This window comes from Papio anubis, chromosome 14, assembly GCF_008728515.1.
Source record: "Papio anubis isolate 15944 chromosome 14, Panubis1.0, whole genome shotgun sequence".
In the NCBI taxonomy this organism is placed as follows: Eukaryota; Metazoa; Chordata; class Mammalia; order Primates; family Cercopithecidae; genus Papio; species Papio anubis.
In genome coordinates this window covers 88,089,534-88,105,432 of record NC_044989.1, presented here as the reverse complement: position 1 = coordinate 88,105,432, position 15,899 = coordinate 88,089,534, and the positions used below count along the sequence as shown (strand labels likewise).

Sequence of the window (15,899 nt, the reverse complement as noted above, 5' to 3'; positions counted from 1 at the left end):
CAACCTGAATTGGGGCTGTATTAAGAAGAACACAGCACATAAAATGCACTCACCCCCTGAACAAGCACCTGACAGTAACCAGGAATTTGGAAAGAGACTTTGAATGCCACCGTCCCAAACTTAACTTCGGTTTGCCTTGTGTAGACTGTGTTGGAACTGTTTTCATAGCCAGCTAGACCCAGAGGTACTATACTGAGCTTCCCTCTGTAGTCATTCATAGGCAACTTCCAGCATGTACCCTAATAGGAAATAGAGGCACACAGGCTGACAGGTGTTGCCTTGTGGGCTGCTTGGCCTTCACAGGAAAAGTACTGTAATCAGGGCTGGAAAAGTACTGGAAGAGCAGGGGGAGCAGGGTATCCTGAAAACGTCAGACGAGCATGCTCAGCCACCACCAGGCAAATGACCTTCACAAGCTTCTCTATGCTTAGGGCAGCGGGTCTCAGATGTTTTGGGCTCAGTACCTATTTACACTTGTAGAAATAATTGAGAACCCAAAGGTTTTCTTAACAAAATTTTATCTATCAATATTTGTCATATTAGAAGTTAAAAGAGAAATTTATAAAACTTTATTAAATCAATTAAAGTAACAGAATTAAACCTATCACATCTTAAGATATTTTTATGAAAAATAAGTATTTTCTAAAACAAAAAAAATTCCCCTGAAAAAAAAAAATTAGAGTGACATTTGTTTACATTTTTGCCAGTCTCTTTAAAGCTGACTTATAAAAGTGCTACATTCTTCTGTCTGCTTTTGTGTTCAATCTGTTGCAATATGTTATTTTGGCTGAAGCACATGAAGAAATCTGGCCTCACACAGATATGTAGTTGGAAAAAAGAGCAATATTTCATTTCAAGTAATTATAGGTATTTTTCTTTGATAGTATATCAAAACTATTAGTATATCAAAACTTAGTAAGTAATAGTTTCTTAAAATTCATTTACACTGTGAAATCTAAAACCATTCATGAATATTTTGTACTCTGGTACTTTTAACATCCCTTGGTCCATTTTGTACTTTGAATGGAACTTTTTACCCATGCTTGACTTTATATTGTGCATTAGTCATTTGGAAACTATTGGTTCCCTAAGTTTAGCAACTATTCCAAAAGTTGTCACAGTTCATCATGTAATATAAAAAGTCACTTTGGTTAATACGACCACCAATGTCATCAGAAAAGGCTTTACGTATTAGGAGGCTATCAAATTCCCACTGGTAGATTCAAATCTTCCAAAATTTTAATTTTCACTTAAAAGCTCAACTTTTTATGATTGGCAACAAATACTGTTAGTTTTCCTTGAAGTGCCATTCTCACATTGTTCATCTTTTTTTCTCTTTAAAAAAAAAAAAAAGTATTTTTTTTTTCATCTCAAGACCCCGGAGATGGGGTCATGCTGTGTTACCCAGACTAGTTTTGAACTTCTGGCCACAAGCAATCCTTGAACCTCAGCCTCCCAAAGTGTTAGGATCACAGGCATGAGCCACCATTCCCAGTCTCATTGTTCATCTTTAAGAAACTGTCCCTCGGCCGGTTGCAGTGGCTCATACCTGTAATCCCAGCACTTTGGAAGGCCGAGGCAGGCAGATTACCTGAGGCCAGGAGTTCGAGACCAGCATTACCAACATGGTGAAACCCCATCTCTAGTAAAAATACAAAAATTAGCTGGGCATGGTAACGCACGCCTGTAGTCCCAGCTACTCAGGAGTCTGAGGCATGAGAATTGCTTGAACTCGGCAGGTGGAGGTTGCAGTGAGCCAAGATTGCACCACTGTACTTCAGCCTGGGTGACAGAGCAAGACTCCGTCTCAAAAAGAAACTATCTGTCAAGTATCCAAGTCTCAATAACTGTAGTTTGTCAACCAATTATTCTTTCAAGTCAAAATGGTGTTCTATGAAAAGAGCAGCTAGCACATATTGTAACTCAAATAATTGCACAAATGCTAATGATACTCAAAAGCTAATCTATGCTTACATCAGCAGGTCTGAACTTCTTAATATTAGTTTGTTTTTTAAATTGACTCATAATTGTACTTATTTATGGGGTACATAGTGTCGTTTTAATACATACACTATTGGATCAGGGTAATTAGCATATCCAAGGTGTCAAACTTGGAGACAACTATTGTACTTTGGTATGGAGCATAAATGTTTTTATGAATATTTTCCATTTTGTCAGATCATGAAAAAGGTGTATATTTAAAGGTTGAGATTTAATAAATTAATAATTTTTACTGCTAAGGACATTTTAGGTGAAGTGGTTTTTGGTTTTGCCTGTGAGCACGTGGTGCTGAATGTAATTGCTACTGGTACAGCTTGGCACTGCTCGCTTGATTCATGCTTAGGTTCTGTCAATGCAAATGTCAACACAGTGAAAAATTATGTCTTAGTATTATTATGAAAATAGTCTTGGCCTTGCAGACCTCTTGAAAGGGTGTTAGGGTCCCCAGGAATCCATGGACCATACTTCAAGAACCACCGGATTTGATTATCTTTGAAAGATTGTATCAGAGACCAGTAATAGGAACTGCCTTTGAGGAAGGCAACTTTGTTTAACTGTCATAGAGCATCCTTTTGAAGTGTTTGCATTGTTTACGTTAGTCAAGTGTTTCTTTTTTACAGTTTGAAATTTCATTTTGTATTTCATCTTTGAAGGAGGTTGCAGTGAGCCAAGATCCTGCCACTGCACTCCAGCCTGGGCAACAAAGCGAGACTCTGTCTCAAAAAAACAGAAAGAAGAAATCAAGCATTTTTACGTAGAGTCAAAAAAGTATCTTAAATGAAAAAAAAATATGCAGAAATGTGTACACCTTTTGTGTAAAGGAGGAAAAGATAGATACACATTTGCTTATGTTTACATAAAAAAAAACTCTGGAATGATGTGTAAGAAACAAATGGCTATGGGGGCAGTGGCAGAGGGGAAGTGACTGGTGGGGCTAGGCCAGTGAGGGACAGAGTGAGAGGGAACTTTTACTGTTGGTTCTTTTTGAGCCATGGGAATGTATTACCTATTAAAAGTTAATTTGAGATGAAAAACATATAAAAATTGGCAATAGACATCAAACCCAATGAACGATAGGTGCCAGTGGTTCTTGTGAATATTGATACCAAAATGAGAATAAAATGCAAAATGTATTCCTAGTAAAAGACAAATAATTTTAAGTATGCTTATCATTATAAGCTGAGTTGGTGATTCCTATATTAAATTAACAAAGATCAGAAAATGGACGACGGTAAGAACATGGAAAATAAAGGTGGGAATAGGGATTTGTACTTGATGTAGCTAAATTTGGCAAATAGAATAATAAAACAATATTTCTACCTCTGTATCACTACAGACGACAAACACAAACTGCAGCAAAGGGAAAGGATGTGGAAATACAAGTGGTGCTAAAGCCAAATATTAGTTATGACAACAAATAAATAGATGTGTTTAAATAGCCCCACGAAAGGGAAACTTCAGATTGGATTATAACTAAAAAAAAAAAAAAAACAAAAAATGTTACAAAGGGAAGCTAGGTAAAAAATATACTAGGCTTTATATATAGTTGCTATTTGAACATTTATTGATGAGTAAATTATAATTATATATACTATCATTTTGAACTTCTAGGCCACAAAGAAATATCACAGATATTGTAAATGCCTTTTTATGATCACAATACATTAAAAGAAAGGTATAGTGGTTTATAAATTGATGTTTACAATTTTGTTTGTTTTTATTTTTGCTTTTGCTTCTGTTTTGGCTGGCTGGAAATTTTATTATTTTATTTTTTTGAGACAGGGTCTTACTTTGTCACCCAGGCTGGAGTATAGTTGTGTGATCTTGGCTCACTGTAGCCTCCACCTCCTGGGCTCAAGTGATCCTCCCCCCTCAGCCTTCCAAGTAGCTGAGATTATAGGTCCACACTGCCATGCTCAGCTAATTTTTTAATTTTTTGTGGAGATGAGGTCTCACTATGTTGCCTAGGCTGGTCTTGAACTTTTGGGATCAAGCAATCCTCCCGCCTTGGCCTCCCAAAGTGCTAGGATTACAGGCGTGAGCCACTGTGCCTGGCCAACTGGAAATTTTAAAACCCTCCTAAATAACTATCAGGTCAGCAGATGGTGGGTTGATAAGTGCAGCAAACCACCATGGCACACGTTTACCTGTGTAACAAACCTGCACATCCTACCCATGTACCCCGGAACTTAAAAAAACAAAAAAAAAATTATTAAAAAATAACCATCAGATCAATAATGAAGTAAAAATACTCATACGAAGTATGAAGAAAATGTTGAAAGAAGCTGGGCACCGTGGCTTGAGCCTATAATCTCAGCTACTTAGGAGGGTGAGGTGAGAGGATCACTTGAGCCCAGGAGTTCCAGGCCAGCCTGGGCGAAATAGTGAGACCCCATCTTTAAAAGAAAATGTAAAAAACTTTTTTCAAAAATGAAAGAAATGAAAAATGGTGAAATCTATAGAAGTTTTCAAAGTTCCATTTTGAGATAAATTTATTTTATAGGCCTTCATTACATAGCACATTACTGTATAAGTGATTAGAATTCTGCTCAGTAGAAGGCAGGGAGGAGCCAAGAAGATGGAAAACAAACATAAGAATTGATACGGGTGAAACAGTAAAATGACATCACCATGGTTGTTTCTAATAGTTTAAAATAAAGATAATCCTTTCTAGCATAGATACCTACTTAAGGGGGGAAAATCACAAATAAATTTAGAAATTAGAAAGGATACAGAAGAGATTTTTATTTGTAAGGGACTTTCATATATAGTCAATTGGTTGCAACCGAAAGTATCCAAACTGGCTTATGTAGAAAAATAAATAAAATAAATCTATTGGCCCTGGTAATTGAATCATCCTGCTCAAATGATCTGGCCAAGGCCTGGTGAAAGGAAAACTTAAAACTGTATGAAATACCAAAATACTATAAATACATATTTCTATCTATAGGAAAATAGAAGAGCCATAAAATATCAAGTCATTGCTTCTGAGTAGTGGGACTTCTAATGAATTTTAACCTATTTTGGACTTTTCTGTATGTTCCAATTTTTCTACACAGTCATATAACAGAATTGATATTAAAAACAGTTTTGGTTGGGCATGGTGGCTCATACCTGTAATCCCAGCACTTTGGGACAGGTGGATTGCTTGAGCTTCAGAGTTCAAAACCAGCCTAGGCAACATGGTGAAACACCATCTCTGCAAAAAATACAAAAATTAGCTGGGCATGGTGGTGTATGTCTGTGGTCCCAGCTACTTGAGAGACTGAAGTAGAAAGGATCACTTGAGGCTGGGAGGCGGAGGTTGCAGTGAGCCAAGATCATGCCACTGTGCTCCAGCCTGGGTGACAGAGTAAGACCCCTTTTAAAAAATAAAAAATAAAAAAAAAATAAAGGTTTTTTTGGCCGGGCGTGGTGGCTCACGCCTGTAATCCCAACACTTTGGGAGGCCAAAGCGGACAGATCACCTAAGGTCAGGAGTTCGAGACCGTCCTGGCCAACATGGTGAAACCCCCATCTCTACTGAAAATATAAAAATTAGCTGGGCGTGCCGGGCGCGGTGGCTCAAGCCTGTAATCCCAGCACTTTGGGAGGCCGAGACGGGCGGATCACGAGGTCAGGAGATCAAGACCATCCTGGCTAACACGGTGAAAGCCCGTCTCTACTAAAAAGTACAAAAAACTAGCCGGGCGAGGTGGCGGGCGCCTGTAGTCCCAGCTACTCGAGAGGCTGAGGCAGGAGAATGGCGTAAACCTGGGAGGCGGAGCTTGCAGTGAGCTGAGATCCGGCCACTGCACTCCAGCCTGGGCGACAGAGCGAGACTCCGTCTCAAAAAAAAAAAAAAAATTAGCTGGGCGTGATGGCGGGCACCTGTAATCCCACCTACTCGGGAGGCTGAGGCAGGAGAATTGCTGGAACCCAGAAGGCGGAAGTTGCAGTAAGCCGAGATCTTGCCATTGCACTCCAGCCTGGGCAACAAGAGCAAAACTCCATCTCCAACAACAACAAAAAAAGTTTTGAATCATGTTTTTAAAAATGTATGATTATTTAAGAGGCTGGAAACAATACTTTTACATTTTAAATATGGTGAAAACAAATAAAAGGAATTCTATCTGGATGCTTATTAATGAAGGCTCATGACTTGGGAAGCCCCTCCCACCCAGCCCTATTTAAAAGAGATGCTTCTCCCTTCACTCCCTGCCAGAGTCCACCCCATTACACTGGTTTCTTTTTACAGCATTTTTAACTCTTTGAGATTCTTTTTTCTTTCCCTGTAAAATATAAACTATCCGTATAGGGACTTAGCTTGTCTCTCTTTCTACTCTAACACCTGAAACAACACCTAGAATGTGGCATAGTTTCATAAGTGTTTGGTGGATGAGTGAAGGTGAATGCTAGTGAAAAGATGAACACCAGGTAGTCCTGGTCACCCCATACACACTTCTGTGGTGACTGTAGTGTGGCTTGTGGCTGCTGTGTGTGTGTGTCTTGGAAATGGGTTGCCATTTGAGAAAGGAAGAGGTTGATGACAACTGAAGCTATATTTGGTAGTGTTGAAAGTACTAGAAAATTAGGATAGCTGTAGAAATTGTATGGCAATGTATAGTGGTTAAAATTTGGTAGTTAAAAATGCACAGTCTTAATTATCTTCTTAATCCTCTTCAAATGTAGAAACTGTCACTTTATAAAGTGCTCCTTAAAACGTCGCTCAAAATAGTTTGGCTGTATGAATTGTACAATCTTACCCAAACCTTAGAAGCCATATTAAAACATTGTTTTAAAATTATTTATTATTAGAACTCTCTTAATTTTCTCATCCTTGAAATAAATGAGCAGGACCCATGGTTACTTTGTTCTTGGTTGTAATTACAAAGCAACACAGCTTAAGTTCTAGATTTGCACAGTGATTAAACAATCAATTCAAACTCAAAGGATATATTCTACCTCCTAATTCCTTATTTTTTAGATATTTTGTAAATATAACTTTTCATGCATTCATGAGGCTACATTTCTTTTTTAAATATATTTAATAATATTAGAAATAATAAATAAACTTAGTAACGCATTTTATATCAGTCTGTCCTCTAGGGAATACGGAAAGTATAGGGATATATAACAAAAAAGTAAAAATCACTTACCAAAAATATCTCTAAGACATTAACAGCAGTTACTTCCTTCTCTCTCTCTCTCTCTCTCTCTCTCTGTGTGTGTGTGTGTGTGTGTGTGTATATACACATATATTTATACCTTACTTTAGAAAATAAAATTGGAATTCTACACTAAGATTTTGGATACAATATTAAAATGTAAGCATTTCCCATATTATTAAATATTCTTAGAAAATATTTCCAGCTGCATAGTGTTCAACATTCATTTGGGACATTTTAATTCCTTGTAAATTTTGCTATTCGGAATATCACTTGGGTCACTGTCCCGGCACCCAAATGTCTGTACACATTTCCATCTGCCCTAGGGTGGGTAAAATTAGATGGGATCATTAAGCAGGAGTAAACATTTTTTGCCAAGTTGCTTCTTATAAATTTGTGTTAATTTATATTCTCCAAATAGTGTGTGAGGGTGTCCTTTTCAGTTCCCCTATACGATTTGTTTTTGCACATTTTTTTTTGACACTTTCAAAACCCCAGGGATAAGAAGTGAGACAGGGTTCAGATTGCTACAGTCTCTTGGAAGGGAAGAGGGTGATGCCACTGATGTGGTCGCTGAAGCTTTCCATCTGCTCTTCTGTAAGCACAGAGGCAGGCAGCCTGCGCAGAAGGCCAGGGAGACAGATGCCAAGTACAGTTTAGAGGGGAAGTTGTGGAGGGACCATAAACGCTGGCAAGTGCCCCGTGACCAGCTCTACTCCCGAATTAAGAAGTACTGGTATGGAGCATTTCCAAAGTTCCCTTCTTTGGCTGTTTCTCAAATGTCAAGTTATATCCCTAAAGAAATTTTCACAAATAAAGGGGTTCTTCTGAGTCACCAAAAGGTCAATTTTAATTTAAATAAAGCTTTATTTAATCGAGTAGTTCTGTTGTAATTCATTTGTTCATCTTAACAACTAAGTATTTACTGAGGGCCTTCTCTATACTTAGCCCCAGTGCTGGACGATAGCAACACAAAAGAAGCATTTCCCTTCCTCCAGGACTTGATAATCTAGTTGTGAAGAATAAGAAATATACACATGAAAAATACAACCAAGAATGCAAAGTATCCATAATTAAGTGCCCTAATGAAGGCTAACTACAGTTGATTAGTGGTTTGGAGTAATGAAGATTTTCTCATAAAAATGGGTTAGCACTAAGATGATTAGAAATGAGAGATTTGCTTTAGATAGCGTTCCCTTTGAAAAACCTCACCTCAGGGGTAGTCAGGCAGATTTTGCTGGCTCCCACAAACTTTTTTAGCATGGCAAGTCTCCAGGTTTCCAAGAGGCCTGTTTTACTGATGCATATCTCAGAGCTGTACCTGGGCTTTCCTTCTGTAATGCTGAGTAGTTTAATTACCCTTGGTGTAGTAGTGAAGAAAAGAGACTTGGGAGATTAACTCTTTGCTAACATTTTTACACGTGTACTTGCATTTAAACCAAGAAGTGACTAAGTAAACTTTGGGACTCAATAATGCTGTAATATCAACTGTACTGTCTCTATGTTAATTTTTAAACTTTCTTTATATGGGATTTCAGATTCATGGAAACAGCTATTCTCATAAAGTGGACATCTTTTCTTTAGGCCTGATTCTATTTGAATTGCTGTACCCATTCAGCACTCAGATGGAGAGAGTCAGGGTAAGTACCCTCCCTACTCAACAAAAAAGGTTCAAACAGAAAATAATCTAACATTTACAAAAGAGTTTTTTAAAGACTTAGTTGTTCTTAATACCAGCAGACCAGTTAACTAAAAGGAAAAGAGGTGATGTGAGTAACACGGGGAGGAGTTCTAGACTATTTGCTTCCATTTAAAGTTCAGTCTTCAAAAATTTGGTCGGATTGTTTGTTCTTAGTTTTTGCTTAAATTCATCATAATTTAACAATGTTTTGCACTCAGCAAGTTTGTAATAAGTAAATATTTAGGAGAACCACAAGGTAATGGGGGCCATACATTCATATATTTAAAAGCTCTCAGATTATGCACAATTAGGTTTTTTTTTCCTCTCAAAATAAACCATGACCACAGCCTTTAAAGCAGGTAGTACTGAAAGTCTTTTTTTTTTTTTAAGACAAGGTCTTGCTCTGTTGCTCAGGCTGGAGTGCAGTGGTACAATCACAGCTCACTGCAGCCTCAACCTCCTGGGCCCAAGCCATCCTCCCATCTCAGTTTCCCCAGTAGCTGGGACCACAGGCATGTGCCACCATGGCTGGCTAATTTTATTTTATTCATTAGTGTGTAGAGATGGGCTCTGCCTATGTTGCCCAGGCTGGTCTCAAACTCCTGGGCTCAAGTGATCCTCCTGCCTTGGCCTCCCAAAGTGCTGGGATTATAGGGATGACTGAAAGTCGTTTTAAAGTAGCCCTCTGGGCCAGGCGCGGTGGCTCACGCCTGTAATCCCAGCACTTTGGGAGGCTGAGGCGGGCGGATCCCAAGGTCAGGAGATCGAGACCATCCTGGCTAACACGGTGAAACCCCGTTTCTACTAAAAATGCAAAAAATTAGCCGGGCGTGGTGACAGGTGCCTGTAGTCCCAGCTACTCGGGAGGCTGAGGCAGGAGAATGGTGTGAACCCCGGAGGCGGAGCTTGCAGTGAGCCGAGATCATGCCACTGCACTCCAGCAGCCTGGGCGACAAAGAGCGAGACTCCATCTCAAAAAAATAAAATAAAATAAAATTTTTAAAAAGTAGCCCCCTGGGCCAGGCATGGTGGCTCACACCTCTAATCCCAACACTTTGGGAGGCTCGAGCAGGAAGATCACTTGAGGCCAGGAGTTCAAGACCAACCTGGGCAACATAGTAAGACCTCATCTCTACAAAAAATAAAAATAAAAAAATTAGCAAGGCATGGTAACACATGCCTTGGGAGGCTAAGGCAGGAAGACCACTTGAGCCCAGGAGTTCAAGGTGGTTACAGTAAGCTATGATTGTGCCACTGCACTCCAGACTGGGCGACACAGCAAGACCCTGTCTCTGAAAATAAATAAAGTGGGCCTCTGTCACATTCTTCCCTATTTTTCATAAGTAGCTACCCTTACCTCTTCTAGTTGTTGTCCCTGGTACTTACGTCCGTATTTTCAAAGTTTAGGCTCTTGTCACTGTTTCTTATTTTATCACATTATTTGTCACTGTTTTCTTTATTTTATTTATTATTTATCTAAAATAGGTTTTAGATCTTACTTATTGATCTCTGACCATGGTAGAAGAGGAAGTAGTTCTCACATAGAGCGAAATGACTCATACCTTCTGACCGAAAGGACCTACCAAATGTTCTGTATAATAAATGGGAAAAAAAAGAAAAAAACAGTCAAAATAACTAAATTTCAGAACACCAGAAATAAAGACCCTAAAAGCTTCCAGAAAGAAAAATAAAACAGGTCTAACCTAAGTACAGGATCAAGAATCAGAGGGCATCAAAATTTATATAGTTATAAATGCCTCAGAGAACACTATCAAGAAAGTAAAAAGACAAGGTGGACGCAGTAGCACGTGCCTGTAGTCCCAGCTATGTGGGAAGCTTGAGGCAAGAGGAATTCCTTGAGACCAGGAGATCACGAGTACAGTAAGCTATGATTATGCCTGCAAATAGCCTGGGCAACGTGAGACCCTATCTCTAAATAAATTAATTAAATAAAATAGAAAGTGAAAAGGCAGCTCACAGAATGGGAGAAAATATTTGTAAATCCTATATCCGAAAAGTATCTAGAATTCAGAATATATAAAGAACTATTCCAACTCAACAAAAAGACAACTCATTTTTAAAAGGGGCAAAGCAATAGACCTTTCTCCAAAGAGGATAAACAAATGGCCAATAAGCATGTGAAAAGATGCTTAACATCATTAGGCACTAGGGAAATGCAAATCAAAACCACAAAGAGATACCACTTCAGCACAATCTAGGGTATCTGTAATTTAAAAAAAAAAAAAAAAAAAGCAAAGAAAATAGCAAGTGTTGGCTAGGATGTGGAGAAATTGGAACCCTCATGCCTTGCTGGTGGAATGTAAAATGGTGCAGCTGCTTTGAAAAACAGTCTCGCAGTTCCTTAAACAGTTAAACATAGAATTACCATAGGATCCAATAATTCTGCTCCTAGGTATATACTCAAGGGAAATGAAAACATAGATAAAAACTTGTATACAGCTGTTCATATGAGCATTATTTCTAATATCCAAAAGTAGAAACCACCCAAATGCTCATCAACTGATGAATGGAAAAACAAAGTGTGGTATTTTATACAATGGAAAGTATTCAGCCTTTGTAAGGAAGGAAATACTAATATGTGCCGCAACGTAGATGAATCTTGAAACCATGCTGAGTGAAAAAGCCAGACACACAAGTCCACTTCTGTATGATTTAATTTTTATGAAATATTCATAATAGGCCACTCCATAGAAACAAAGATTTCCAACATTTTCTTTGTGCTTTAATATGGCCCTCTCTCTCTCTCTCTCTCCCCCTCCCTCCCTCCCTCTCCCTCCCTCTCCTTCTCCTTCTCTCTCTCTCTCTCTCTCCCCCTTATCCTTCCCTCCACACATATATACATACATACACACACACACACGCGGGCGCACACACAGTCATCTTGGTATCCACAGGGGATTGGTTCCAGGACTCCCTATGGATACCAAATCTGTAGATGCTCAAGTCCCTTATATAAAATGGTGTAATATTTGCATAGAACCTACATATATTCTGTGTATTTTAAACCTTCTATAAATTATAGTACCTAACATAATGTAAATTCTATGTAAATAAGTATTATACTATATTACTGAGGTAATAATGACAAAAAAAAAAAAAAATCTGTATCTGTCCAGTACAGATGCAAGCATCTATTTTTAAATTTTTAAAATATTTTCATTCCATGGTTGGTTGAATCCTTGGATGTGGAATCTGTAGATGTGAAAGACCCACTGTATATACATATATATTTCTCCTATATTTTGAGGATATTTGATGGAATGTACATCTGTGCTCAGGAAACATATAGTTATTAAATTAGGAAAAGCTATTGATAAATTTTCCACTTGAGAAATATATAGCCTCTTAGTCATTTTGTTAGAGTATCAAAAAATATTTTCATGTTTTTTGTCAAAGTAAACTTAATGATACTTTTTTCTTTTTAGACCTTAACTGATGTAAGAAATCTCAAATTTCCACCATTATTTACTCAGAAATATCCTTGTGAGGTATGTGTAGTTCTCATCTTTTATCTTCTTTAGAATCATCTTTAGAACTTAAGGGGTCCTTAGCAGTCGCTCAGTTTCCCCATATTACAGATGAGGAAGCCAAAAGTCTAGAGAGGAAAGAGACCTGCTCCCAAGAGCACAAAAAATTTTAAACACTGGAACTGGAGCCTGGCTCCTTCAGCCTAATGTCCAGTGTTCCACACTGTAGCACCTGTAAAATTTATATATTGATAAATCTTGCATTTCCTTAAATAATTAAGTTGGAGTTAGTATGTGTTCATTTTCAAATTGGAAAAAGTCAAAATTTATCTTTCAGTATTATAAGTATAATGAAGGGTTGCATTAAAAAATGGACTTTGTATGGCCGGGCGCGGTGGCTCAAGCCTGTAATCCCAGCACTTTGGGAGGCCGAGACGGGCGGATCACAAGGTCGGGAGATCGAGACCATCCTGGCTAACACGGTGAAACCCCGTCTCTACTAAAAAAAATACAAAAAAACCTAGCCGGGCGAGGTGGCGGGCGTCTGTAGTCCCAGCTACTCGGGAGGCTGAGGCAGGAGAATGGCGTGAACCCGGGAGGCGGAGCTTGCAGTGAGCTGAGATCTGGCCACTGCACTCCAGTCTGGGCGACAAAGCGAGACTCTGTCTCAACAAAAAAAATTAAAAAAAAATAAAAAAATAAAATAAATAAATAAATAATAAAAAATAATAAAAGAAAAAAATTATTTTAAAAAAAAATGGACTTTGTAACTATATATTAATACCTATATATACTTACATATGTTTTACTAAAAATTGTCATCATGTATTTTGCAAACTTGATGGATCTATTCCCAGGGTGGCTCATAAGGGTACATGTTATATTCAAAGAGATTTTTAGAAACCAAGAAAAGGTGTTGGTTGCTGATCTCTGCCGTAATTTTTTCTAATTAAAATTTTTATTGAGATAATTGTAGATTTACATGCAATTGTAAGATTTTTAAAACTCAGATTATATCTGTGTTTCAAGGATGTGATTAAATAATCCTTTATAATATGTTAGAAAATCAAATTACCCAAAAATTGTCCATGCTTTTTTGGAATGAGGGTTGGCAAACTAGTGCCCACAGGCCAAATCCAGCCTACCACCTATTTTTATAATAAAGTTTTATTGGAACACAGCCATGTCCATTAATTTACAACTTGTCTCTGGCTGCTTTTGTTCATCGATAGCAGAGCTGAGTAGTTGTTATCAGAGACTTGAAAACTCGAATATGGCTCAAAAACTTAAAATATATACAGAAAAATTTTGCCAACACTGATTTTAAAAACTGTACAGTGATCAAACCTGGCCATTTTATCACAAAACAATTTTTATATTTCAGTATATGATGGTTCAAGACATGCTCTCTCCATCCCCCATGGAACGACCTGAAGCTACAAACATCATTGAAAATGCTGTGTTTGAGGACTTGGACTTTCCAGGAAAAACAGTGCTCAGACAGAGGTCTCGCTCCTTGAGTTCATCGGGAACAAAACATTCAAGACAGTCCAACAACTCCCATAGCTCTTTGCCAAGCAATTAGCCTTAAGTTGTGCTAGCAACCCTAATAGGTGACACAGATAGTAGCCTACTTCTTAGAACATGCCTGTCCAAAATTGCAGACTTGAAAAGTTTGTTATTTGCTCAATTTTCTTGTGGACTACTTTTTTTTATATCAAATTTAAGCTGGATTTGGGGGTATAACCTAATTTGAGCCAACTCTTGAGTTTTGCTATCTGTAAAGAAAGGGCTGTCTTTGTTCTTTGTTCGTCTCTTGAAACTGGCTGCTGGCCAAGCTTTATAGCCCTCATCGTTTGCCTAAGGAGGTAGCAGCAATCCCTAAAATATATATAGTGAAAACTAAAATGGAAATATTTTTATAATACAGAAGAAGGAAAGTCCCCCTCTGTGGTAACTGTATTGTTCTAGAAATATGCTTTCTAGAGATACGATGATTTTGAAACTGATTTCCAGAAAAAGCTGACTCCACTTTTGTCCCTGGTGGGTAAATTAGGAATCTGCACTATTTTGGAGGACAAGTAGCACAAACTGAATAACGGTGTATGTCCATAGTTTTGTAGTCCTATTTGTAGCATTCAATAGCTTTATTCTTTAGATGGTTCTAGGGTGAGGTTAGAGCTTTTTGTACTTTTACCTCCAATAAAGGGAAAATGAAGCTTTTTATGTAAATTGGTTGAAAAGTCTAGTTTTGGGAGGAAAAAAGCTGTAGTAAGAAATGGATCATATATATTACAACTAACTTCTTCAACTATGGACTTTTTAAGCCTAATGAAATCTTAAGTGTCTTATATGTAATACTGTAGGTTGGTACTTCCCCAAAACTGATTATAGGTAACAGTTTAATCATTAACTTGCTAACATGTTTTTATTTTTCACTGTAAATATGTTTATGTTTTATTTATAAAAATTCTGAAATCAATCCATTTGGGTTGGTGGTGTACAGAACACACTTAAGTGTGTTAACTATTGTGACTTCTTTCAAGTCTAAATGATTTAATAAAACTTTTTTTAAATTACGTATGGTTGACTCTTATTTTGAGGAGTTAGTCCCAAAATGGTAGATTTTCAGATTTATAAAATGGGATCATAGATCTAGAAAGAGTCATAAACCTATCCTCAAGAAAACTTCTTCCTAACCCATTTCAGACAGGCATCTTTTTCATCATTTCCCCAAAGACTTGGCAGGCCCTTTCAAAATTCACAAGATCCATAATTGACAGACATTTTTGCTCAGTGCCTACCCTGTGCCAAGGACTGGGAATATAGAGGAGACTCTCCCCTAAAGGGAGAGCTCTCAGAGAAAAGGGCTGTGGTGATGCTAGTTGTATTGATACCGAGATGCATCTGACATGTGCCACATGGAGGCATGTGGCATGCTGGGCTGACGGGGCATGAACCAGCTAGACACAACCTAGAAAGGTCAAAATGCATAGCATCTCCATCTTGCAAACAAATAATGTCTGCCACACAAGGTGATGAGCAACCTGTCAGCTGGAAAAACACTTCCCAGATCTTTGTGGCTGACTGTCTATCCGGACTCACTTGCAGCAGCGCTGCTCTAATGACTTCCCCAGCTTCTGCCTGGTTCCTGGCCAGCTCACCCCCGTCGTCTTCATCTCTTGGTCCGCCTGCCTTAGTTGCTATTCCTTTTCTGCCTTCCTCTTTACCCCAGCCAGGGGTGTGCTTTTGGCAGCATACCCCACTCAGTCCCCCAAAGATCCTTTGACCCCCAGGACTCCCCTAGGAGCTAGCCATGGCAGACACTACTATTACCACTCTACTTACGGTCAAACCCAGGTCCAGAAAGGTGCTGTGATTTGTCCAAGGCCACAAAGACAGCAAGAGCAGAACCGGGATCAAAACCTAGGTACTGAGATTCCTAGTCAGTGTTTTGTCTACTCCCTTGCACCAAGCTGTCTAGGGATTTGTAAATTCTTACATGATGTAATCAGGTTTTCTTTCATTTTTACCCTGAGTCTGCTTTTGCTGACCACCAGCAGGAAAGCGGGCACGGGGGTG

General features: G+C 38.4%; 1 protein-coding gene across 3 annotated transcripts in view; it reads left to right on the top strand.

The window, feature by feature from the left end:
* The window catches only part of EIF2AK3 (eukaryotic translation initiation factor 2 alpha kinase 3), a 76,289-nt gene extending 61,393 nt beyond the window's left edge, over nt 1-14,896 (top strand). For 2 of the 3 annotated variants that reach the window (XM_003908949.4, XM_021925043.2), the window contains 3 exons: nt 8,687-8,788; nt 12,276-12,338; nt 13,702-14,896. In XM_003908949.4, coding sequence (XP_003908998.2) covers nt 8,687-8,788; nt 12,276-12,338; nt 13,702-13,902 — 366 coding nt within the window. In that variant the 3' untranslated portion in view covers nt 13,903-14,896. The remainder of the gene's footprint in view (nt 1-8,686; nt 8,789-12,275; nt 12,339-13,701) is intronic. The other variant, XM_031655339.1, reaches the window with a different exon arrangement.
* The last annotated feature ends 1,003 nt before the right edge of the window (nt 14,897-15,899 follow it).